Genomic DNA, 27959 nt, shown 5'->3' with positions numbered 1-27959 from the left:
CGTTATCAGTGAGTAAAGTAACGCTCCGTGCACTTTCTATGCATTTTTCCGCAAAAGGTGAGTAAACGCTCGCACAAAATGAAAAAAAGTGCATATACGGCGTTTACATGCGATTACCCTCCACTACACTACTGGTTATAACTCAGCAATGTCACGTCGTCCTCTTCTGATAGGTCTCTTCTGTGTCTGTCGAGCCTCCAGCCAGACGACTTGTTCTCCAGAAGAGGGGGAAGAGAGGGGATGAGGAGGGATGCCTGAGGAGGAGGAGGGAGGGAGAGATGGACAGAGGGGGGACATTCTGTGTTTGTGTGTCGGAGATGAAGTGATGTTGAGACGGATGAGTGGAAGGAGGGATGATCAGGACAGTTCCAGCTTCAGCCACCTCAGGTCATCTGATCTGTGAGGAAGAGAAGGGAAAGAGATACATTGCCTTCAAAAAGTATTCACATCCCTTGACTTCTTCCACATTTTGTGTTACAAGTTGGGATTAAAATGTATTTAATTGTCAATTTTTTCTCAACAATCTATACAAAATACTCTGTAATGTCAAAGTGGATTTAAAAAAAACACATGTATTTTAAAAAACTATCTTAATTAGATACAGTAAGTATTCAACCCACTGAGTCAATACATGTTAGAATAACCTTTGCCAGCGATTACATCTGTGAGTCTTTCTGGGTAAGTCTCTAAGAGCGATTACAGCTGTGAGTCTTTCTGGGTAAGTCTCTAAGAGCGATTACAGCTGTGAGTCTTTCTGGGTAAGTCTCTAAGAGCTTTGGACACCTGGATTGTACAATATTTACACATTTATTATAAAAAATATTCTTCAAGCTCTGTCAAGTTGGTTGTTGATCATTGCTAGACAGCCATTTTCAAGTCTTGCCATAGATTTTCTAGCTGATTTAAGTCAAAACTGTAACTAGGCCACTCAGGAACATTCCCTTTCATCTTGGTAAGCAACTCCAGTGTCTATTTGGCCTTGTGTTTTGGGTTAGTGTCCTGCTGAAAGATGTCTCCCAGTGTCTCTTGGAAAGCAGACTGAACCAGGTTTTCCAATAGGATTTTGCCTGAGCTCTTAGTCCTTGTGGATGACAAGCATAACTATAACATGATGCAGCCATTACTAAGCTTGAAAATATGAAGAGTGGTACTCAATGATGGGTTGTGTTTGATTTGCCCCAAACATAATGCTTTGTATTCAGGACATAAAGTTCATTTCATTTTTTGCAGTTTTACTTTACTTTTGTGCCTTTTTGCAAACAGGATGCATGTTTTGGAATATTTTTATTCTGTACAGGCTTCCTTCTTTTCACTCTGTCATTTAGGTTAGTATTGTGGAGTAACTCCAATGTTGTTGATCCTTCCTGAGTTTGCTCCTTTCACAGCCATTCCTCTCCGGCAACTGAGTTAGGAAGGACGCCTGTGTCTTTGTAGTGACTGGGTGTATTGATACACCATCCAAAGTGTAATTAATAAGTGTAATGAATAACTTTACCATGCTCAAAGGGATATTCAATGTCTGCTTTTTTAAAAAACTTTTACCCATCTATCAATAGGTGCACTTCTTTACGAGGCATTGGAAAACCTCCTTGGCCTTTGTTTGTTGAATCTGTGTTTGAAATTCACTGCTTGACTGAGGGACCTTACAGATAATTGTATGTGTGGGGTACAGAGATGAGGTAGTCATTCAAAAATCATGTTAAACACTAATATTGCATACAGAGTGAGTCCATGCAATTTATGTGACTTTTTAAACACATTTTTATTTTATTTCTAAAAACATAATTCCACTATTACATTACGGGGTATGGTGTGTAGGCCAGTGATACAAACTGTCAATTTAATCCATTTAAAATTCAGGCTGTAACACAACAAAATGTGGAAAAAGTCAAGGGGTGTGAATACTTTCTGAAGGCACTGTATTACAGTGTGTGTCTGTGTGTGCTTGTGTCTGTCTGTCTGCCTGGAGAAAATAAAATAATGAGTTTACAGTGAGAGAGAGGGATGTGGGCAGCCACGTACTCAGCCTCTTTCTTAGTGATGGTGTTTCCTGCAGCGAACCTCTCGGCCACAGCAGAAACAGCTGGGTCATAGTTCAGACTGGCTGCTGCTATTACCTCATCATCCCTGCGGGGAGAAAAATAGTGGGGAGAAGAATAGTATTCATACATACATGCACCAGGTTTTCTGGAAAATTTTGCGCCAGACAAGTGACCAGGGGAAGATTTTCATTTATCGGACAATAGAGAAATGTACCGGTCATCCATATGCAGTGGGTGCTTAACACATTAGGCCACGCAGCCAGTGCCATCAAGGGATAAATTAGCCACATTTACGTGTCCTTACAGACTATATAATATATTACAAAAACACTATTCCTTGTGTTTTGATGTGTAGCATATGCATTTGGGGCCCCCCGAGTGGCGCAGCGGTCTAAGGCACTGCATCTCAGTGCAAGAGGCGTCCCTGGTTCAACTCCAACTCCACATCCAGCTGTCATTGGGAGTCCCATAGGGCAGTGCACAATTGGCCCAGCATTGTCTGGGTTTGGCTGGGGTAGGCCGTCATTGTAAATAATAATTTGTTCTTAACTGACTTGCCTAGTTAAATAAAGGTAAAGAATATGCATAACTTTATAGCCTATTGTTTTATTGGTTTTTACTTTCCTAAAACAATAATTTATTTTATTTATACTTGTCAAGCTACTGCGTCTGCTATACAGATATAAGTATACAGAAGGAAGCTAATTCCCAAAATTGTAATCAGAATATTTTTTATAAAAATAAGCATTATATTGTTATATTATTTGAGTAACTCTGGTAGGCCTAACACATTCTTCCTCACCTCAAGTTCAACTGACGGAGCCCGTTGCTGTGCCGGTGCGCACTGCCTTCATGTCATAGGCCTGCAGTATAGTAGGCTAATAGCCGCACCACACCAAAACTTCGCAAAAGTTTCTAAACTTTATTAGGGTAATATCAAAAGTAGGTCAAGCCATTGTTTATAGGAAAAATACGAGAAGGATATTATATTGCGGAAAACACAAACATTTAGTTTGGCCAAGGAAAATTGCTCAACCGAACTGGCTTAAACCTTAACAAAAATTTGCAACAGGTTATTTTGCAGCAATTACCAAGAACTACTTGTGCCTACCGTACCCCAACAATTACAGCAATAGGCTAATGATATTTATTTTACAACATGCCTACTTATAACCTATCTTAAACTAAATACAGAGCACACAATTAAAAAAAGACAGATCGAACTTAATTTAATTCAGACTGAAACAAAATACGTTTAGCATTTTTAAATAACTGGTTTAGATTAATAAAAAGGCCTACAATAATAACAATTATATACAATAATAATAATAATGATTAAACAAATTATTATAAATACGAAAATAATAATACATTGAAGTTCAAAAATGGCATCCTAGATGAATAGCGAGTTGCACGGTGGCCTGCATTTTCTTGTTCAACAGAGATGAATTTGCCTGCATCTTTACGTGCTCTAATATCATAGGCTAATTTAGACTAATAATTCACCAACTGATGAAGTGGAAACTCAAAACACATTAGCTAGATCAGTAACACTACAGATAATACCCACAGCTAGTAGCCATGTATTAATCTAACAGTACATTTAATGTAAAAACAAAACCCAACTACTAGGTCACTATCTCTACAGATAATACCCACAGCTATCGCAGACTTGTTTACGTGCTGCTGTGCGTTTTGTTGCCAACATTACTTTGCTACCTGACAACTTTACGGTTTTTACTTTTTAATTACCGATTATATTCTTAGTTTTTCCCTGACTCAACTTTTTTTCATTCAACTTTTTCACTCCGGACGTTTTATCTGGACATGGTTCGTCAGGACTTCCAACAGCCGAAGCTAAGTAGTAACATTAACATGATGCCTTCTAATTGCAGTTGCTGTACTCATAATATACAGGAGAACGATCGCCTTACGGCGAGGATAGCTGTGCTGCAAGCCCAGCTTCAGACACAATCGTTAGGCAAGGGTAATTTCAGTGTAGGAAAGGATGAAACAGCGTCTGTGCCACCAGTAAGTACAGATAGTAACGTTAGTATAAATCCCCTCGCACGGTCCCCGCAGCCGGACAACTTTCTCATGGCTTCTGAAGGGAAATGCTGCACAACTGTTGTCGCTCATTCAGCCGACAGAAACTTTCAACCGGTTCTCCCCATTAACCTTTTGTCAATAGGGGGGCGCTATTTTCACTTTGTAAAAAATCGTGCCCAAATGAAACTGCCTCGTACTCAATTCTTGCTCGTACAATATGCATATTAGTATTACTATTGGATAGAAAACACTCTCTAGTTTCTAAAACCGTTTGAATTATATCTGTGAGTAAAACAGAACTCATTTTGCAGCAAACTTCCTGTTAGGAAGTGAAAAATCTGAAATCGAGGCTCTGTTCCAGGGCCTTCCTATTAATTTGCCTGAAATCTATGGATCTACATGCACTGCATACGCCTTCCACTAGATGTCAACAGGCAGTGAGAGGTGGAATGGGGTGTCTAGCTTGATCTGAGGCCGAACAAGAGCTTTTGGAATGACGTGTCTGGAATTTTCATTGTCTTGGAAGGCGCGAGAAGGAACCCCAGGTTGCGTTCTGAAAAGCTTTCGGTATAGACGTTAGATATCTCCGGCTCTGATTTTATTTGATATATGTGATAAAAACATCATAAAGTAGTTATTTTAAACCGAGTTATATCAGTTTATTGAACGTTTATTGCGATTTTCGGCATTTTCTTTTCTTTGCGTTATGTGAAGTTGGGCACGTTTGCCCAAAACTAATCATCCAGCGATCATACACTGGTTACCAGGGGGCAGGGCTACCGACGTTAAGGCTAATCTGAAGATGGTGCTGGCTAAAGCTAAAACTGGCGAGTGTAGAGAATATAGAGATATTGTTATCCATGTCGGCACCAACGATGTTAGGATAGAACAGTCAGAGGCCACCAAGCGCAACATAGCTTCAGCGTGTAAATCAGCTAGAAAGATGTGTCGGCATCGAGTAATTGTTTCTGGCCCCCTCCCAGTTAGGGGGAGTGATGAGCTTTACAGCAGAGTCTCACAACTCAATCGCTGGTTGAAAACTGTTTTCTGCCCCTCCCAAAAGATAGAATTTGTAGATAATTGGCCCTCTTTCTGGGACTCACCCACAAACAGGACCAAGCCTGGCCTGTTGAGGAGTGACGGACTCCATCCTAGCTGGAGGGGTGCTCTCATCTTATCTACGAACATAGACAGGGCTCTAACTCCCCTAGCTCCACAATGAAATAGGGTGCAGGCCAGGCAGCAGGCTGTTAGCCAGCCTGCCAGTTTAGTGGAGTCTGCCACTAGCACAGTCAGTGTAGTCAGCTCAGCTATCCCCATTGAGACCGTGTCTGTGCCCCGACCTAGGTTGGGCAACACTAAACATGGCGGTGTTCGCCTTAGCAATCTCACTAGAATAAAGACCTCCTCCATTCCTGCCATTATTGAAAGAGATTGTGATACCTCACATCTCAAAATAGGGGTACTTAATGTTAGATCCTTCACTTCAAAGGCAGTTATAGTCAATGAACTATTCACTGATCATAATCTTGATGTGATTGGCCTGACAAACATGGCTTAAGCCTGATGAATTTACTGTGTTAAATGAGGCCTCACCTCCTGGTTACACTAGTGACCATATCCCCCGTGCATCCCGCAAAGGCGGAGGTGTTGCTAACATTTACGATAGCAAATTTCAATTTACAAAAAAAAAACAGACGTTTTCGTCTTTTGAGCTTCTAGTCATGAATCTATGCAGCCTACCCAATCACTTTTTACAGCTACTGTTTACAGGCCTCCTGGGCCATATACAGCGTTCCTCACTGAGTTCCCAGAATTCCTATCGGACCTTGTAGTCATAGCAGATAATATTCTAATTTTTGGTGACTTTAATATTTACATGGAAAAGTCCACAGACCCACTCCAAAAGGCTTTCGGAGCCATTATCGACTCAGTGGGTTTTGTCCAACATGTCTCTGGACCTACTCACTGCCACAGTCATACTCTGGACCTAGTTTTGTCCCATGGAATAAATGTTGTGGATCTTAATGTTTTTCCTCATAACCCTGGACTATCGGACCACCATTTTATTACGTTTGCAATCGCAACAAATAATCTGCTCAGACCCCAACCAAGGAGCATCAAAAGTCGTGCTATAAATTCTCAGACAACCCAAAGATTCCTTGATGCCCTTCCAGACTCCCTCTGCCTACCCAAGGACGTCAGAGGACAAAAATCAGTTAACCAACTGAGGAACTCAATTTAACCTTGCACAATGTCCTAGATGCAGTTGCACCCCTAAAAACAAAAAACACTTGTCACAAGAAACTAGCTCCCTGGTATACAGAAAATACCCGAGCTCTGAAGCAAGCTTCCAGAAAATTGGAACGGAAATGGCGCCACACCAAACTGGAAGTCTTCCGACGAGCTTGGAAAGACAGTACCGTGCAGTATTGAAGAGCCCTCACTGCTGCTCGATCATCCTATTTTTCCAACTTAATTGAGGAAAATAAGAACAATCCGAAATGTATTTTTGATACTGTCGCAAAGCAAACTAAAAAGCAGCATTCCCCAAGAGAGGATGGCTTTCACTTCAGCAGTAATAAATTCATGAACTTCTTTGAGGAAAAGATCATGATCATTAGAAAGCAAATTACGGACTCCTCTTTAAATCTGTGCATTCCTCCAAAGCTCAGTTGTCCTGAGTCTGCACAACTCTGCCAGGACCTAGGATCAAGGGAGACACTCAAGTGTTTTAGTACTATATCTCTTGACAATGATGAAAATAATCATGGACTCTAAACCTTCAAGCTGCGTACTGGACCCGATTCCAACTAAACTACTGAAAGAGCTGCTTCCTGTGCTTGGCCCTCCTATGTTGAACATAATAAACGGCTCTCTATCCACCGGATGTGTACCAAACTCACTAAAAGTGGCAGTAATAAAGCCTCTCTTGAAAAAGCCAAACCTTGACCCAGAAAATATAAAAAACTATCGGCCTATATCGAATCTTCCATTCCTCTCAAAAATGTTAGAAAAGCTGTTGCGCGGCAACTCACTGCCTTCCTGAAGACAAACAATGTATACGAAATGCTTCAGTCTGGTTTTAGACCCCATCATAGCACTGAGACTGCACTTGTGAAGGTGGTAAATGACCTTTTAATGGCGTCAGTCCGAGGCTCTGCATCTGTCCTCGTGCTCCTAGACCTTAGTGCTGCTTTTGATACCATCGATCACCACATTCTTTTGGAGAGATTGGAAACCCAAATTGGTCTACACGGACAAGTTCTGGCCTGGTTTAGATCTTATCTGTCAGAAAGATATCAATTTGTCTCTGTGAATGGTTTGTCCTCTGACAAATCAACTGTACATTTCGGTGTTCCTCAAGGTTCCGTTTTAGAACCACTATTGTTTTCACTATATATTTGACCTCTTGGGGATGTCATTCGAAAACATAATGTTAACTTTCACAGCTATGCGGATGACACACAGCTGTACATTTCAATGAAACATGGTGAAGCCCCAAAAATTGCCCTCGCTAGAAGCCTGTGTTTCAGACATAAGGAAGTGGATGGCTGTAAACGTTCTACTTTTAAACTCGGACAAAACAGAGATGCTTGTTCTAGGTCCCAAGAAACAAAGAGATCTTTAATTAATCTTGATGGTTGTACAGTCGTCTCAAATAAAACTGTGAAGGACCTCGGCGTTACTCTGGACCCTGATCTCTCTTTTGACGAACATATCAAGACTGTTTCAAGGACAGCTTTTTTCCATCTACGTAACATTGCAAAAATCTGAAACTTTCTGTCCAAAAGTTATGCAGAAAAATTAATCCATGCTTTTGTTACTTCTAGGTTAGACTACTGCAATGCTCTACTTTCCGGCTACCCGGATAAAGCACTAAATAAACTTCAGTTAGTGCTAAATACGACTGCTAGAATCCTGACTAGAACCCCAAAATTTGATCATATTACTCCAGTGCTAGCCTCCCTACACTGGCTTCCTGTTAAGGCAAGGTGTAACGAACGTCGTCGGGAGAAGGAGAAGAGGACCAAGGTGCAGCGTGGTAAGTGTTCATATTTTAATCAATCAACTGAACACTGAACAAAACAACAAAAACGACAAACGAACAGTTCTGTAAGGTGACGACACACACTAAACAGAAAATATCTACCCACAAACACAGGTGGGAACAGGGTACCTAAGTATGGTTCTCAATCAGAGACAACGATAGACAGCTGCCTCTGATTGGGAACCATACCAGGCCAAACACATAGAAATACAAAACAAGGACAACATGGAACACCAGACATAGAATGCCCACCCAAACTCACGCCCTGACCAACCAAAATAGAGACATAAAACGGATCTCTAAGGTCAGGGCGTGACACAAGGGCTGATTTCAAGGTTTTACTGCTAACCTTCAAAGCATTACATGGGCTTGCTCCTACCTATCTTTACGATTTGGTCCTGCCGTAAATACCTACACGTACATTACGGTCACAAGACGCAGGCCTCCTAATTGTCCCTAGAATTTCTAAGCAAACAGTTGGAGGCAGGGCTTTCTCCTATAGAGCTCCATTTTTATGGAATGGTCTGCCTACCCATGTGAGAGACGCAGACTCGGTCTCAACCTTTAAGTCTTTACTGAAGACTCATCTCTTCAGTAGGTCATATGATTGAGTGAAGTCTGGCCCAGGAGTGTGAAGGTGAACGAGGCCCTGGAGCAACGAACCGCCCTTGCTGTCCCTGCCTGGCCGGTTCCCCTCTCTCCACTGGGATTCTCTGCCTCTAACCCTTTTACAGGGGCTGAGTCACTGGCTTACTGGTGCTCTTCCATGCCGTCCCTAGGAGGGGTGCGTCACTTGAGTGGGTTGAGTCGCTGACGTGGTCTTCCTGTCTGGATTGGCGCTCCCCTTGGGTTGTGCCGTGGCGGAGATCTTTGTGGGCTATACTCGGCCTTGTCTCAGGATGGTAAGTTGGTGGTTGAAGATATCCCTCTAGTGGTGTGGGGGCTGTGCTTTGGCAAAGTGGGTGGGGTTATATCCTGCCTGTTTGGCCCTGTCCAGGGATATCATCGGATGGGGCCACAGTGTCTCCTGACCCCTCCTGTCTCAGCCTCCAGTATTTATGCTGTAGTAGTTTATGTGTCAGGGGGCTAGGGTCAGTCTGTTATATCTGGAGTATTTCTCCTGTCTTATCCGGTGTCCTGTGTGAATTTAAGTATGCTCTCTCTAATTCTTTCTTTCTCTCTCTCGGAGGACCTGAGCCCTAGAACACTGCCTCAGGACTACCTGGCATGATGACTCCTTGCTGTCCCCAGTCCACCTCGCTGTGCTGCTGCTCCAGTTTCAACTGTTCTGCCTGCGGCTATGGAACCCTGACCTGTTCACCGGACGTGCTACCTGTCCCAGACCTGCTGTTTTCAACTCTCTAGAGACAGCAGGAGCGGTAGAGATACTCTCAATGATCGGCTATGAAAAGCCAATTGACATTTACTCCTGAGGTGCTGACTTGTTGCACCTTCGACAACTACTGTGATTATTATTATTTGACCATGCTGGTCATTTATGAACATTTGAACATCTTGGCCATGTTCTGTTATAATCTCCACCCGGCACAGCCATAAGAGGACTGGCCACCACTCATAGCCTGGTTCCTCTCTAGGTTTCTTCCTAGGTTTTGGCCTTTCTAGGGAGTTTTTCCTAGCCACCGTGCTTCTACACCTGCATTGCTTGCTGTTTGGGATTTAGGCTGGGTTTCTGTACAGCACTTTGATATATCAGCTGATGTACGAAGGGCTATATAAATACATTCGATTTCATTTTCTTTGAGCTAGTAGCCATGTTGTAACGGCGTTCCTCCTCCTCTTCATCCGAAAAGGAGGAGTAGTGATTCGACCAAAATGCAGCGTGGTTATATGACATGATATTTATTAACAAAACGGAAAAACACGAAAACACTTTAACAAACTACAAAACAATAAACGACGTAGACGAACCTGAACATAAGAACTTACATGACACGAAGAACGCATGAAACAGGAACAGACTACATAAACCGAACGAACGAACAAACAAACCGAGACAGTCCCGTGTGGCGCGACAAACACAGACACAGGAGACAACCACCCACAAACAAACAATGTGACACCACCTACCTTAATATGATTCTCAATCAGAGGAGATGAAAACCACCTGCCTCTAATTGAGAACCATATCAGGTACCCATTAAACAAACATAGAAACACAAAACATAGACTGCCCACCCAAACTCACGTCCTGACCAACTAACACATACAAAACTAACAGAAAACAGGTCAGGAACGTGACACATGTATTAATCTAACAGTACATTTAATGTAAAAACAAAACCTAACTACTAGGTCACTATCTCTACAGATAATACCCACAGCTAGTAGCCATGTATTATACTAACAGGACATTTAATGGCCCCAAAAAGTTGTAGCATTCCGCTTAACCTCTTGACACTAGGGGGGCGCCATTTCGACCATGTACAAATTCGTTCCCAAATTAAACTGCCTCGTACTCAATTCTTGCTCGTACAATATGCATATTATTATTACTATTGGATAGAAAACACTCTAGTTTCTAAAACCGTTTGAATTATTTCTCTGAGTGAAACAGAACTCATTCTGCAGCACATTTCCTGTCAGGGAGTGAGATTTCAGAAATCGAGGTCCCTGTTCTGAGGTCAGTTTATAAGTCCCCATGTAAGCCATCGGGCTACATGCACTGCATACGTCTTCCTCTAGATGTCAGTAAGCGGGGAGAATTTGAATGGAGTGGATTGCGCAATCTGGGACCCTATATAAGACCGTGGAACGGAAGTACCGTCCTTTTCAACGGTGCGCCTGGCGCAAGAAGACATCACAATGGCGTCCTGCAAACGCTTTCGTTTTAGTAGTTCTATATCTCCGGTCATGTTTTTATTCGTTATAGGTGTTAAAGACATCATAAGGTAGTTAATTTAAACCGACTTATAGCAGTTTATAGCAGTTTATTGCGATTTTCCTGGATTTCTTTGTGATGCGCTTTCACGAGTTGGACACCTCTCCAGTGGGTGGCTAACATTAGCGGCTATTTCAACAGGACAAGAGGACATCTTTCAACCCAAAGACGATTGTTCTGGAGAAAGGACACCTTGCCCAAGATTCTGATGGAAGCTCAGCTAATAGTAAGCAGTCTTTATGCTGTTAATTCGTACTTATGTTGACAAATGTCAAATAATAATTCCGCCATGAATTATGGTGCGGTCTCGCTTTAGCGCACGCTGTATTGCGCAGTAACGTTAATTTTAAAAATCTAACACAGCGATTGCATTAAGAACTAATTTATCTTTCATTTGCTGTCCAACTTGTATTTTTTAGTCAAGTTTATGAATAGTTTTCGATTAGAATAGGTGCCTCTCCAAGATGGCGCCGGACAGATTGCTTGAAGTTTTGGCCACTAATCACATTGTATAACCACGATTTGTGCCGCTAAATATGCACATTTTCGAACAAACTCTATATGCATTGTGTAATATGATGTTACAGGACTGTCATCTGAAGAATTCTGAGAAGGTTAGTGAAAAAATTAATATCTTTTGGTGGTTTATACGTTATCGCTATGTTTGGCTTGAATCAATGCTGTTGTGATGTTTGCTATTGTGGTAAGCTAATATAACGCTATATTGTGTTTTCGCTGTAAAACACTTAGAAAATCTGAAATATTGTCTGGATTCACAAGATCTGTGTCTTTCAATTGCTGTACGCTGTGTATTTTTAAGAAATGTTTTATGATGAGTAATTAGGTAATACACGTTGCTCTCTGTAGTTATTCTAGTCGCTTTGGTGAGAGTTGTGATGGTGGCTGCAATGGTAAACTATGATTTATACCTGAAATATGCACATTTTTCTAACAAAACATATGCTATACAATAAATATGTTATCAGACTGTCATCTGATGAAGTTGTTTCTTGGTTAGTGGCTATTTATATCTTTATTTGGTCGAATTTGTGATAGCTACTGATGGAGTAAAAAACTGGTGGAGTAAAAAAAGTGGTGTCTTTTGCTAACGTGGTTAGCTAATAGATTTACATATTGTGTCTTCCCTGTAAAACATTTTAAAAATCAGAAATGATGGCTGGATTCACAAGATGTGTATCTTTCATCTGGTGTCTTGGACTTGTGATTTAATGATATTTAGATGCTAGTATTTACTTGTGACGCTATGCTAGGCTATGCTAGTCAGCTTTTTTACTGATGGGGGTGCTCCCGGATCCGGGTTTGGGAGGAATTAGAGGTTAATGAGGCCTATCAAAATTTCACAGACTTCGTATCTCAAAGCCATATCAAATGTCTTGTTTGTAAAGTAGCTGCAATTGAGCTCAAAATGTAGAGTTGAGAAATAAACAGCACACCTACAAAAAGCTGAGAACACCCTCTCTCCATCTGTGACAACAGGATAGCCGTGTTTCCCCCGCAATTGGATTTGAACAAAATGATACAACCAGAACACTTTTCTTCACCCTGGGAAAGAGAGTGGCTCGCTCAACACAGCAGCAGGCCCCAGTGAAACAGGTACAGGGGCAGGCAGGCAGACACTTTCATTACAGGAATAATGAGGATAATGTACTTTACTGTTAGACCAAATCATGGTTTTAGCCTCCTAAAAAATAGGACGTTTTGAGTGATTTGAAGGAATGTGCAGCTCGCACCGATGCGACCAATATGTTTTTTTTACTCGCACAGCCAAGTGAAAAGGTCGCAAAATGTGACTAAATGGTTGCAGTCTGGAGCTCTGCCTTGTAGGCTTTTCACTATAGGCATGCTCTCTAACTGTTGTTCGACTTCAATGAAAACAGCCTCCGTCTTTGCAATCAACAGTAGCATAGGCCAAAGGCCACCAATTACAGGCTAATGGAAACCCTGCCATGCATTCATGCACACACACACACACACACACACACACATCTTCTGTTAAAGTATACACGCACACATACAAACACACACACACACAGCCACAGACACATACATGCATACAGGCATCACATTCTCACATTCTCACACACACGTCCATTTGAACAATGCCGTTTTTTGTTGACTCACTTGATATAAAAGGCCAGGAACTTTTGTTCCTCCACTTTCCCTTTTACCACGATGTCAGTGTATCCTTCCCCATAGCCTGCAAAGGACACATATACACCAATGATTAGTGCGCGTTCAGGTGTGTTAAGGTGTGTGTAGTGGATAGGCTTACCTGTGTATCTGATGGTCTTCCCCAGTAGGACGGTCCAGTAGTAAGGGACAGAGTTGAGTTCAGTGGGTATATTCAGCATGTTCAGGGCTGCTACTCTCCCTACAACAACACCACACACACAGCAACAACATAAAAATCAATAGCGACTATATACAGTACCAGTCAAAAGTTTGGACACACCGACTCATTCAATTATTATTTATTTATTTTTAACTATTTTCTACATTGTATAATAATAGTGAAGAAATCAAAACTATGAAATAACACATATGGAAAAAAGTGCTAAACAAATCAAAATATATATTTTAGATTCCCTTTGTCTTGATGACAGCTTTGCACAATCTTGGTATTCTCTCAAACAGCGTCACCCGGAATGCTTTTCCAAAAGTCTTGAAGGAGTTCCCACATATACTGAGCACTTGTTTGCCACTTTTCATTCACTCCGCGGTCCAACTCGTCCGAAACCATCTCAGTTGGGTTGAGGTTGGGTGATTGTAGAGGCCTGGTCATCTGATAAAGCTCTTCTTGGTAAAATAGCCCTTACACAGCCTGAAGGTGTGTTTGGTCATTGACCCGATTGAAAAACAAATGATAGTCCCACTAAATGCAAACCAGATGGGATGGTGCATCCAGGCAGAATGCTGTGGTAGCCATGCTGGTTAAGTGTGCCTTGAATTCAAAATAAATCACTGATAGTGTCACCAGCAAAGCACCGCCGCACCATCACACCTCCTCCTCCATGCTTCACGGTGGGAACCACACATGTGGAGATCACAAAAACACGACGGTTGGAACCAAACATTTCAAATTTGGACTCATCAGACCAAAGGACAGATTTCCACCGGTCTAATGTCTATTTCTCGTGTTTCTTGGCCAAAGCAAGTCTCTTCTTCTTATTGGTGTCCTTTAGTAGTGGTTTCTTTGCAGCAATTTGACCATGAAGGCCTGATTCACGCAGTCTCCTCAGAACAGTTGATGTGGATATGTGTCTGTTACTTGAACTCTGAAGCATTTATTTGGGATGCAATCTGCAGTTAACTCTAATGAATGTATCCTCTGCAGCAGAGGTAACTCTGGGTCTTCCTTTCCTGTGGCGGTCCTCATGAGAGCCAGTTTCATCATAGCCCTTGATGGTTTTAGCGACTGCACTTGAAGAAACTTTCAAAGTTCTTGAAATTTCCAGATTGACTGACTTAAAGTAATAATGGACTGTCGTTTGTCTTTGCATATTTGAGCTGTTCTTGCCACAATATGGACTTGGTCTTTTATCAAATTGGGCTATCTTTTGTAAACCAACCTTACCTTGTCACAACACAACTGATTGGTTCAAACGCACAAATTTACTTTTAAAGAGGCACACCTGCTCATTGAAATGCATTCCAGATGACTACCTCATGAAGCTGGTTGAGAGAATACCAAGATTGTGCAAAGCTGTGATCAAGGCAACGGGTGGCTACTTTGAAGAATCTCAAATATAAAATTTGTTTAAATATGGAATCATGTGGTAAATTTGTTACTACATGATTCCATATGTGTTATTTCATAGTTTTGATGTCTTCACTATTATTCTACAATGTAGAAAATAGTAAAAATAAAGAAAAACCCTTGAATGAGTAAGTGTGTCCAAACTTTTGACTGGTACTTTAAGTAAAAGCCCAGTAAAACCCACATTAGTCAAACCCTAGAGACTTTTGCACAAACAAGGTTTGCTTTTTAGATATTTTTGATCTGAAAGATTATTGAGGCCATATTTTCTTTAACAGCAAAGGTCCAGGCTGAATCACATCCGGCCGTGATTGGGAGTCCCATATGGCGGCGCACAATTGGCCCAGTGTCATCTGGGTTTGGCCGGGGTAGGCCGTCATTGTAAATAAGAATTTGTTCCTAACTGACTTGCCTAGTTAAATAAAGAAATAAAAAAATCAAGGTAAAAGCCTGATGCATGTGTTTAAATTGGCCTGGGTGAGTTACCGTGTGCCTGTGCCATCTGCCAGTGTCCTATATTGACTCTCTGGTCTTTAGCCATTGTCAGGGGGAAGGTAGCCAGGTCTCCTCCACAGAACACTTCGAGAACATTGGTCCTCATGCACTGCAGGAGAGGAGAGGAACCACACACACTTAGTATAGTAACAAGTTGTGTAGTGGAGGGTAGGTGCATGTAAACACCGCTTTTTTATTTTGCACAGGCAGTTACCCACCTTTTGCAGAACAATGCATTGAAAGTATAGGGAGCGTTACTTTACTAACCACAAATGGCCGTGTTGGGGAGTAGTGAACTACTTATAGTTCAACTAGTAATTGAATTACATTTTGTAGTAGCTTGGTGGTAGCTGAACTAAATTCAAATCTCAGTAATGAATAACTTTTTGACATATGGGTGAAGTATTATTTTTTTTTCAGCATCAGACCTGCCTTAATCTCATTTGAAACAGTTTGTGTGCTTTATTCTCACTTTTTATGTTTCATAGGCGAAAGTGCACATTCTGTTAACATCTGATTCCAAAGTGATCTGTTCTTGCAATTTGTAGTCCGTGACATTAGATTTAGATGTGATCATTTTTCACAAAGTAGTTTGGATGTAGTGAACTACTTTTTCTAACTAACCTTAGTTAAGTCAACTATATCCTTCTTGAAGGTAGCTTTAGTGTGAAGTAATTGGTAGTTTAGTAAACTATATTTTCAGAGTAGCTTCCCCAACACTGGTGAATGGTGATCAGCGTTTTTCTCCACTACACCACTGACAGTTACACTCTATAAATAAACTCTGGGGAAGAATCTCAACTGCATACTCCTCACGATCTCTCTCCACACCACCTCAAAACCCACTGGATGAGAAAGCCAGAGGTCCCCCCCAATTGGTTTTGAGAAGGAGGCAAGGAAAGAGGACGCGAGGAGTATGCAATTGAGATTCTCCCTATAAACACTGTCATACAGCCTACATAGAGCTAGCCCAAAGGTCGGCAGATGGTGATGTTGAGTCGTTTCATCTTTCCTTCGAAGGGAATGTGTGCAGCCAGCTATACACTTGTATTCCTGTGGACCGGTTTCTATATTCAGGCTGCAAAGGTTTCCTCCTTAACTCGATTTAATATTATTATTTTTTTAAACTGGGAAAATATGCATACTTTCTTTATGAAGCACCATGGCTAATGCAAGTCACGGACTATCAGACCAGAGGTGAAAAACAATAGACTGCTGCAACCTGATTGGCTGAACACGCTATGCAACATTTGGGACTAGCATTAGCCACTCTAGAATGGTGGTGGGAAATGGTGTCTCATAAAGAAAGTATGCATATTTTGTAGTTAAGGAGGAAACAGACGCCTTTGCAGCCTGAATGGAGAATGTTTTTGTTGTACGAACCGGTCCACAGGAGATACGAGTGTATAGCCGGCTGCATACCTTCCCTCACTATTGCTTTTAGCCAGGCCTTTGGGCTAACATAGAGCCTACATACCGTCAAAAGAGTAAAGCTTTATTTACTCCTAACCTCCCACAAATAAAGCTACAACAAATGCCACAAATTAGATCTCAACATTCTTACTATTAACAAACAAAGCAACCCTTGGTTTGATTCAGCAGAACAACAACATGCTTTATTCAGCCATCCAATTGGAGCTCACCTTGTCCACTATGACTGAGCTCTTAGAGTCCATCGCTATGGGAGTACCCTGCAGGAACTCTGAGTTCGGGATCACACCTGGAGGGAGGGAGATACAGGAAAGAGAGAGGAGATAGAGAGAAGAAAGAGAGAAATGTCTTTATATTTCAGATTTGCCATACAGTAGTAGGTCTTTATGAGGTTGTGTAGTACACTGAATTCAAAGTGTAATAATTGTCCTGTGTTGTACATACCGATGCCAACAATTAAAACATCAGCAGGAATGACTGTCCCACTCTTCAGCACAACATCTTTTACCTGCACAGAGACAAACACATGCTATTCTCATTGAATAACCCAACACAGCTACACAACTATAATGGGATTCTCTTCATGTTGCCAGGACACTGACACAGGGAGGTCTCTCTACTGTACCTTTCCGTTCTCTCCGCGGACCTCTGACACATTGTCATTCATATAAAACGCCACATCCTTCTCTGCAAGCATCTGTCAACACAAGGAGGGGATGAGAGGTGAGAGGGGTGAGGAGGCAGAAAGGAAGATGACTTCTAAGCAGTTTTAAATGCAGCTTAGTTATACATTGGAAGCTTAAATAAAACGAGGGTTCGGAGCTCCCTCTCCTGTCTCTCACCATCATGGTGACCTTGCCAATCTCAGGGCCCAAGGTCTTCTGGTAGGGTAGCTCACTGCTGCCAATCACTGTGATGCTGGAGGCCTTGTCTGTCATATAGGATGCCACCTCCATGCCTAAACACAACACACAGCCAGGGAAATACACAGATCAGGGCTATTCATAGTGTAGTGCACAACTTTTGGCCAGAGTCACACAAAGACAGAGAGCTCTGGACAAAAGTAGTGCATTGTTGGGGCATAAAGTGTCAATTTGAGACAGAATGAGACGGTGTACCAACGAAGGATGTCCCCACGATGACGATATGACAGCCCAGACAGGCAACATGTATCTGCCTTGCATCCTCCGGTGTCTCCAGCATCTTTACATTCTCCAGGTCTTTACCTGGACACTCCAGACCCTTCGCTCTACACAACATAATTAGAATGGATCAGAACACAGAAATAGAATAAGTAGAATGGACATTCCTATTCCCATTCTCTAACTGCTGTGTTCTGAGGTGGGTGGAATGGTGATCACATTGGGGTTACTGTTCTCTGCATGCATGCGTGTTAGTGTGTGTGTGTGTATGTGTGTTTGTGTGAGTATGTACACACCTGCAGCCTGTGGATATGAGGAGCTGGTCGTAGCTCTGGACTGAACCGTCATCAAATGTTACTTTCTTCTTCTCTGTGTCCAATGACATGGCCTGTCATGACAATAACACAGAGCTTGAGAAGGCGTCAGAGCTTGCAAACAACCAAGCAATGGCCATAAATATAGTGCACTCATATGCTGTAAATACAGGCAGATATACTACAGGTGAATGAGCACAAAAGAGAAAACATAGTGAGAGAGAGAGCCATGTTATCTAAATTAACCCTTTGAGGTCATCTGTTCGAACAGTAGAATTCCAATAGAACCTTGAGAATAATTTGTTCAAGAAACTCATCCTTCCTAAATTAACGCAACAGAAAGTAAAGGCCAGGAGAATGAGGACTATGTAACAGTTGGATAAATAAAGCTGTATTGTATCCACCTCTTTGCGGAGCCACACCTCGATGTCGTATTTATGGAAGAACTCCATCCTCCTCAGCAAAATGCTGTCATTCTCCACATTCATTACCTGGGGAGGGGGGGGGGGGGGGGGTACAATGATGTGTTATTCATAACATACTCAAACCCAACTAGGTGACGGTTAGAAAGAATAAAAACATATTTTAGGACTACTTTTTACTTTTTTTAAACTCCAGAATGAGTTACCCATCTATTCTATTTTTTATAGATCTATAGGGCTTGACCTCCCCTCTGACCCCATGACCTTTGCCCCTACCAGAATAGAAACATGCCGATTTTCTATTTCCTCAGCTAATGAATAAGGTAAGGATTTGGGAGGGTAAGCAGAGTTCTGGTTACGCTCCCAAAAATCTCAGGTTATTCAGAAATCCTGGTCGGTTGATGCCCAGAAGGTTTTATTTAACTAGGCAAGTCAGTTAAGAACAAATTCTTATTTACAATGTCTGCCTACCCCGGCCAAACCTGGGCCAATTGTGCACTGCTCTATGGGACTCCCAATCATGGCCAGATGTGAGGCAGCCTGGATTCAAACCAGAGACTACAGTGACGCCTCTTGCACAGAGATGCAGTGCCTTAGACCGCTGTGCTACTCGGGAGCCCAGAATAAGAAGGGAATGAGCAGGAAATCTGGAATCCTACAAACAGGATTTCTGGAAAAACCTGGGAATTTTGCAGAAGATACAGAATTTGGGTAATTTACCTTGCTGAGTCGTGTTTTGTCATAGGGCAGAAGGTTGTCCCTGGTTACCATGATGATTCTGCCTCCAAAGTTCTCCTGTCTCAGAGTTTCCGCACACACCAACGACGCAGACCCTGCGCTTACAGAGAGAGAGCACACCATCACGCACACTCACCTGCGCAACCACATACACACACACACACACAAAGCACTTGTGCACACACACGCACACTGAGCCCCAGTATCCCGTCCTCACCTCCCCCGAGCAGTAGGATGGTGTGGATGACACCTTCTACTCTGGAGCCCATACACTTTATTCGTTTGGTCTGTCTCGCTGCCTACACACAAACACCACATGACATAGAGTGACATAAAGGGTCATAAAGAATTCATAACTGCTTTATGATCCATCTATAACTAACTCAAAGAGTTTTTCGGCTCTTACTGTTTCTGTATGACATGGTTAAGGCAACAGTGACAGTAAATCGAAACCGAAATGAGAGCTTCAGCTTGACAGCAAATGCAGCATGTTGTAATATTCTGGCATTTAATAAAATCAATGCGATTTTTAAAAGTGATGCTTACCTTTTTGTTTACGGACACATACACTTTGTTGTTTTCGACTTTCACCTGAAAAATATATCAAACAAAGTCAATCAAAGCCTGTCTTCTTGCCTGCCTGTCTGTCTGTCTTCCTGCCTGTCTTTCTGTCTGTTAGACCCACCTTGCGGCAGACAGTCCATGCCAGGGTATTCCTCCAGGTTTCTCTTTCTATATTTCTCTCTTCACCCTCTCATACCTCCCCCTCCCTGCCACCCTTTCCCTCCCTACCGTGTGACAGGGTAGACAGTCCATGCCAGGGAATTCTTCCAGGTCTCCTGTCTGGATGTTGAAGCAGGCCCCGTGCCACGGGCATCGCACCCTGTGCCCTGATAGAACCCCTACACACACACACACACACACACACACACACACACACACACACACACACACACACACACACACACACACACACACACACACACACACACACACACACACACACACAATACACTATTATAACAGCCAATACATTGTGTACAGTACATGACTTGGAGAACATGCACTCACAGGGACACACACACACTGACTGTACTTCCTCACCTTTGCTCAAGGGAGCGCCGTAGTGTGTACACTGGTTGCCGATGGCGCTGTATATGCCTTCACTCCGTACCAACAGAACATTGTGACGTCCCACCTCCACCTCCATCATCCTAAACACACACACACAAACGAATGTGTGTACAACATGTGTACTGATCTGTCTCTCTGTGCTTTCTGACCCATGTTTTCTCTATCTCCATCCTCTCTTCCCTCTTTCTTACTGAATAGGGTGTGATGAAACTGGGATCCTTACATTTAAGAAAATACCCAAACATTTGAATCACAAAACACATTATTTTCTGGGTTATAGCCTAACTAGGCGATAGGCTATAAAGGCCTGGGGAAAGTTGTGTAAAGGTAGATTCATCGATAGGATGTAGATGGTAAACAGCATAGTAGGTCAATTTCTGCAACAACTTAGAGCACTTAAGCGCGAGGCTCAACTTCTCCACTATCTTGGTGCCTGGCTACCACGCTGTGAACAGAACCTGTGAACAGTGACGTTTGTTTTGGGTCATTTTAGCAGACGCTCTTTTTCCAGAGCGACTTACAGGAGCAATTACGCTTAAGTGCCTTGCTCAAGGGCACATCGACAACTTTCACCTAATCATCGCAGGGATTCGAACCAGCAACCTTTCAGTGACTGACCCAATTTCTTATCTGCTTGGCTATCACCCAGTTTTGCACCTAGATCCTCTTAGTATCCTAGCCTATTCATTGATGATAGGCCCGGCTTTACTGAAGTTAAGAGACATTGCAAGCTTAGAAATTTTGGGGTACAGCATTCCATTGTGAGATACAGCTTTTGATTGCCGATTAATAGGCCTAGTTCACAGTTCTGACTCTGTCTCCCTGGTGGCCCACCTGCCTATACTGTGCCCCTCCCCTCTCTCTCTGTCTCTCCATGCGTGTGTTTGTGATCTCGGAAGTAAGGCAACTAATCAGTCCCATCTGTTCCAAAAATACTGAATCTTAGGAGTCGATTCTTAGCGGAATAAGAATCTTGACACTCATAAATGGGAGTCGACAGCCGGAGGACACGTGCAAGGAGTCGAGGAATCAATTATTTTGCAGTCGACTCTCCACCACTACGTCATCATCGTTAACAGTTGGAAAAAGTCCTGTATGGGTATGGCAATAATTTGAGAAGTTAAATAAGGAAGGAAATGCAAACTTTGCAAGGTGGAATTAAAATACAGGAATGGTAGTACAGGTGCAATAACCATCTGAAAGGGACGCATCGTGAGACACAAAACGTTGCTGGCAACAGCGCAGCTCCATTGTGAATTTATGTGGAAATGTATTCATTTTTTCTTATTGTTTTAACGGAAAACTGATTTAAAAAATGACGGTTTAAGCGTTATTTAAAAAAATATGCCACATCCCTATTACTGACCATCCTGTAGTTCTGATTCCAGACACACCACCTCTGTCTTTTATATATATATATATATATATATATATATATATATATATATATATATATATATATATATATATATATATATATATTATCTCCATCCCTCTCTTTCTCCACCCCTCTCCCCTCTCTTTCTTACTGTCCGTCCTTTAGTTCTGACTCCAGACACACCACCTCTGTCAGCTCTTCAGACGCTTCATCTGGGTCGACGTCCAGCAACTCGCTAAAATCTGTGATCACACACACACACACGCACACGCACACGCACACGCACACACACACACACACACACACACACACACACACACACACACACACACAGACACAGACACAGACACAGAGACACACACAGACACACACAGACACACACAGACACACACAGACACACAGACACACACAGACACAGACACAGACACAGACACAGACACAGACACAGACACACACACACACACACAGACACAGACACAGACACAGACACAGACACACAGACACACAGACACACAGACACACACAGACACAGACACAGACACAGACACAGACACAGACACACACACACACACACACACACACACACACACACACACACACACACACACACACACACACACACACACACACACACACACACACACAGGAGTGTTAGAAGTTGTTGACCCATTCTCTGTGTGTGAAGGGTGACTCACATAAGAGGACAAAATACATCTGGGCTTATTGTCAACTCTGTCCTCTCCATAAACTGCTCATGAAAGTAAGATGACCAAATATTCAAGAAGAAAATGTATCAGGTGTGCTTTTACAAATATCTTATTTTCTATAAAAAAGTGGTTAACTTATTTAAAAATGTACCCAAGGATGTTATAGGTGTATGAGTAAGTATGTCATTCTCTCATAGTTTCTAAAACACATGAACATGGTGTATAACACAGTGAGATTACAATTTACAGTAGAGCAGAATGGAAAATCCACCTGCCTGCAACATCACAGGAGAATTATGCAACGCATGAGGGAGAGCCTTTACAATCTGCTGGATGATTTGACAGGTGAGTCGTGAGCGGACTTTTACGCACCAGTCTAGCCTACTCATTCAACCATTACTAAATCATTTTTTCACACAGAAAACGGTACTCACGTGGCCTTCCAGACATCCCGCTGATTCTACAGTAATTACAGACGTTCCTCAATAGTCCTCAACGAACATGTGATAAGAATTCAGGTATGTTTTATGAAAGTGTCCGGAGGCAGTCTTTGCATTAGCGGAAAGCACCTATCGCGATGGGACAACAGTCCGTTTTCTCGGCAACCAAACCTGTTCCAACCCTCATCCCTCGGCCCCTCGATGATTTGACAGGTCGGTAAAAGTGCAGGAAAAGTTGAGGAGCACTGAAAATATTACACAAAAAATAACTGTATTTTTTAAATCTAAAGGGAATAACTGGATGTAGATCCGGTATTGTTTGTGATTTTGCTTAGAGTTTTGTCGTTAGTCGTTATTGTTGAAGGGAAGAGCAAGCCTTTCTGTGTGACACAACAGCAGCACAGAGAAAGGCTGACGAGGCACTAACGTTCACAATGAATGAGTGAGAATGCACAACTTGCGTAAACCTTTGGGTTGCTCATTCATTCAAATCATCGTTACAAAATCAATGTTTTATCATCACGTTGGTTGCGGCCAATGGCCATAATGAAAATATTTTTTTGTTGTGAAAATTAGTGTCAATGCCAATTACAAATGGGAAATAATTTGTTGTGAGAGGGGGCCACATACGCTCATGTAACCCAATATTGCAAGCTTTGATATTGCAAAAATGTGAAATACAAATAGTAAATTGTCTGCCCCACATACATGACAAAAAACAGCATTAGAATACCTTAATAAAGCATTTTGGAAAAATAAACCTGTAAACACACAGATACAATAGTCATAAATATCAACTTTGAATATTTATGATGAAGTTAACTCTTTGGTAACCTTTCAATAGACAACTTTCCCAGTCAAATGTGCTCTAATTCAGTGCTATATGGCCTGTCTGACAAAATGCATAAAGTTACACGTTTTATGATGTTGTGGCTACTAGAATCAGCTCCAAGGCAAGTGATCTCAGACTCTGAAAACTGTCATGTTTTCCAGTTAAATGTTCCTCTGTGGATTTTATATGTTCAGCCCCTACCCTTGCAATTACGTTAGCGGCCACTCCTAGACTTGACTCCAAATCCAATTTGGTGTCCAAAATCCAATATGGCTTCCACAATACCATTAAATGGTGTTTTAATCACCTGTAGAAGTACATGTTTTAAATTAGATACTTTTTCCAGATTTGTGTACCGCACTTATGACCTGCCCTCAACACTATTTTTGTGTACTTCAACTGTGTTATGAATCTAATATGCCCATCATATACACTCAAATACCTTTGTCTGGATATATAAAAAGGCAACAGACTGCTTGCCATGGCAACACCAAGTCACCAGCCTCTTTGAGGATCAGTAAGACAACTGGGATGCTCCAATTAAAGAAAAGAGAATCCTGGACTCTGACACCTAGCTCAACAACTTGCCCCCACTGTGGTATAACTTGCGCCTCCAGGATTGGTCTCTTAAGTCACCTCCTTATCATTTAGAAGTGAGCTTTGATTCATTGCTCGTCCAATACATCTGCCTGAATCCAACATGACCTTCTGCTGGCTCACTGTATTGTGATGCACATTGGGATGTTCCGGTGCATTTTGGTCCTGTTTGGGTTGAGCTGGCACATTGCTTCTTCCAGACAATAATGTCCACCATCCTGGCTCTCTGCCCTGGAGTTGCCTTATACACTATATACACAAACGTATGTGGACACCCCTTCAAATTAGTGGATTCTGCTATTTCAGCCACACCCGTTGCTGACAGGTGTATACAATCGAGCACACAGCCATGAAATCTCCATAGACAAACATTGGCAGTAGAATGGCCTTACTGAAGAGCTCAGTGACTTTTAACATGGCATCGTCATAGGATGCCACCTATCCAACAAGTCAGTTCATCAAATGTCTGCTCTGCTAGAGCTGCCCCGGTCAACTGTAAGTGCTGTTATTGTGAAGTGGAAACGTCTAGGAGCAACGACAGCTCAGCCGTGTAGTGGTAGGCCACACAAGCTCACAGAACGTGGACCACCAGGTGCTGAAGCTTGTAAAATGTGTCTGTCCTCAGTTTCACCGCTCACTACCGAGTTCCAAACTGCCTCTGGAAGCAACGTCAGCACGAGAACTGTTCATCGTGAGCTTCATGAAATGGGTTTCCATGGCCGAGCAGCCGCACACAAGCATAAGATCACCATGCGCAATGCTAAGTGTCAGCTGGAGTGATGTAAAGCTCGCTGCCATTGGACTCTGAAGCAGTGGAAACACATTCTCTGGAGTGATGAATCACGCTTCAACATCTGGCAGTCTGACGGACGAATCTGGGTTTGGCGGATGGCAGGAGAACGCTACCTGCCCCAATGCATAGTGTCAACTGTAGTTTGGTGGAGGAGGAATAATAGTCTGGGGTTGTTCTTCATGGTTTGTGATAGGCCCCTTAGTTCCAGTGGAGAGAAATCTTAACGCTACAGCACACAAGGACATTCTAGAAGATTCTGTGCTTCCAACTTTGTGGCAACAGTATAGGGAAGACCCTTTCCTGTTTCAGCATGACAATGCCCCCGTGCACACAGAGGGCCATACAGATATGATTTGTTGAGATCGGTGTAGAAGAACTTGACTGGCCTGCACAGAGTCCTGAGCTCAACCCCGTCGAACACCTGTGGGATGAATTGAAACGCTGACTGCCATCCAGGTCTAATTCGAAGAGCTGGTGTCCACATATTTTTGGTAATGTATATTGACTTGGTGACATCATGGTGTATGGGGAGGATGCACATACACATGACTAGCATATAAGGCATGTGAACCAGCACAACCTGACAGTCATTGAAGAGAAATGCCATCAACTTAGTGGGCCTTCACATGTCATAGGAATTGCACTTCACCAATGTCAATGCAATGGGCTTCCGAGTGGTGCAGTGCTCTAAGGCACTGCATCTCAGTGCTAGAGGCGTCGCTACAGACCCTGGTTCAATTCCAGGATGTATCATTGGGAGTCCCATAGGGCGGCGCACAATTGGCCCAGCGTCGTCTGGGTTAGGGTTTGGCAGGGGTAGGCCGTCATTGTAAATATGAATTTGTTGCTGAGATCCCGCTAACGGGATCGATATGACAACAGCCAGTGAAAGTGCAGGGCGCCAAATTCAAACAACAGAAATCTCATAATTAAAATTCCTCAAACATACAAGTATCTTATACCATTTTAAAGGTAATCTTGTTGTTAATCCCATCACAGTGTCCGATTTCAAAAAGGTTTTACAGCGACAGCACCAGAAACGATTATGTTAGGTCACCGCCAAGTCACAGAAAAACACAGCCATTTTTCCAGCCAAAGAGAGGAGTCACAAAAAGCAGAAATAGAAATAAAATGAATCACTAACCTTTGATGATCTTCATCAGATGACACTCATAGGACTTCATGTTACACAATACATGTATGTTTTGTTCTGTAAAGTTCATATTTATATAAAGTATACAGTATACATTGGCGCGTTATGTTCAGTAGTTCCAAAAACATCTGGTGATTTTGCAGAGAGCCACATCAATTTACAGAAATACTCATAATTAACGTTGATCAAAGATACAAGTGTTATACATGGAATTTTAGATCCACTTCTCCTTAATGCAACCGCTGTGTCAGATTTCAAAAAAGCTTTACGGAAAAAGCAAACCATGCAATAATCTGAGTACGGCGCTCAGAGCCCAAACCAGCCAAAAAGATATCCGCCATATTGTGCAGTCAACAGAAGTCATAAATAACATGATAAATATTCACTTACCTTTGATGATCTTCATCAGAATGCACTCCCAGGAATCCCAGTTCCACAATAAATGTTTGTTTTGTTCGATAATGTCCATCATTTATGTCCAAATAGCTACTTTTGTTAGCGCGTTTTGTAAACAAATCCAAAGTCACGAAGCTCGTTCACTAGGAGCAGACAAAATGTAAAAAAGTTCAGTTACTGTCCGTAGCAACATGTCAAACGATGTATAGAATCAATCTTTAGGATGTTTTTAACATAAATCTTCAATAATGTTCCAACCGGAGAATTCCTTTGTCTGTAGAAAAAGCAATGGAACGCGAGCTACCTCTCACGTGAACGAGCGTCACGAGCCTGTGGCACTCTGCCAGACCACTGACTCAAAGAGCCCTTATGCGCCTATCCTTTACAGTAGAAGCCTCAAACAAGTTTCTAAAGACTGTTGACATCTAGTGGAAGCCGTAGGAAGTGCAACATGACCAATATCCCACTGTATCTTCAATAGGGAATGAGTTGAAAAACGACCAACCTCAGATTTCCCACTTCCGGGTTGGATTTTTTCTCAGGTTTTTGCCTGCCATATGAGTTCTGTTATACTCACAGACATCATTCAAACAGTTTTAGAAACTTCAGAGTGTTTTCTATCCAAATATACTAATACTATGCATATATTAGCAACTGGGACTGAGTAGCAGGCCGTTTACTCTGGGCACCTCTGGGAACCTTATTCATCCAAGCTACTCAATACTGCCCCCAGCCATAAGAAGTTAACTGACTTGCTTAGTTAAATAAAGGTTAAATAAAATTTTAAAAAATCATCCTGAATCTCCCAGAACTGTCCTCAATAGGCCAACTCCACCATCAGCCCTCCCCACTAGCAGTTACTACAGGCAGAGACACCATAGAACTGGACTGTCACATGTCATGAGTCCATCCAACAGCCAAAATAAATGCCATCTGGAAAGTTCTGACGTGCGTTGCCTTCATATGCACATATTTTGCTACATCCCATGGCTGTGACACCTGAACTGGACTTGCATGTGAAGAGTGAGCTCTCATGCTGGGGTGACTTGTGCATTGGTCTGGGAAACTGTGCAGTAATCCCAACATCCCTATAAAGACATATGCCTATACACAAAAGGCACATTAGGATGGCAAAATGTGTTGCACTTTATGTTTATATGCCCTACAT

At 42.3% G+C, this 27959-nt stretch overlaps 1 protein-coding gene across 1 annotated transcript; it reads right to left on the bottom strand.

Moving 5' to 3' along the window:
* Positions 1–357: 357 nt before the first annotated feature.
* Positions 358–23030, bottom strand: LOC120066554 (apoptosis-inducing factor 3-like). Its single transcript, XM_039017979.1, has 19 exons — positions 23015–23030; positions 22057–22115; positions 21858–21898; positions 20466–20575; positions 20154–20263; positions 19908–19952; positions 19579–19648; positions 19344–19456; positions 18606–18692; positions 18184–18275; positions 17928–17994; positions 17371–17430; positions 17190–17253; positions 16958–17034; positions 15306–15423; positions 13335–13433; positions 13184–13259; positions 2023–2127; positions 358–397 (listed from the first exon to the last, which is right to left on the bottom strand). The coding sequence occupies exons 1-19, from the start codon at positions 23028–23030 to the stop codon at positions 358–360; spliced, it is 1449 nt and encodes a 482-aa protein (XP_038873907.1).
* Between the last annotated feature and the right edge of the window lie 4929 nt (positions 23031–27959).

The sequence above is a fragment of the Salvelinus namaycush genome, chromosome 21 (assembly GCF_016432855.1).
Source record: "Salvelinus namaycush isolate Seneca chromosome 21, SaNama_1.0, whole genome shotgun sequence".
Lineage (NCBI taxonomy): Eukaryota > Metazoa > Chordata > Actinopteri > Salmoniformes > Salmonidae > Salvelinus > Salvelinus namaycush.
This window is presented reverse-complemented; position numbering and strand designations above follow the sequence as displayed.

Bases quoted from the DNA above. Each gene is read 5' to 3' on its own strand.
- LOC120066554 (XM_039017979.1), bottom strand. The intron at 17,431-17,927 runs GCAAGGCAGATA...ATGCTTGCAGAG, and splicing joins TGCTGGAGACACCGGAGGAT to AAGGATGTGGCGTTTTATAT. The intron at 398-2,022 runs GTACGTGGCTGC...TCTTCCTCACAG, and splicing joins ATCACTAAGAAAGAGGCTGA to ATCAGATGACCTGAGGTGGC.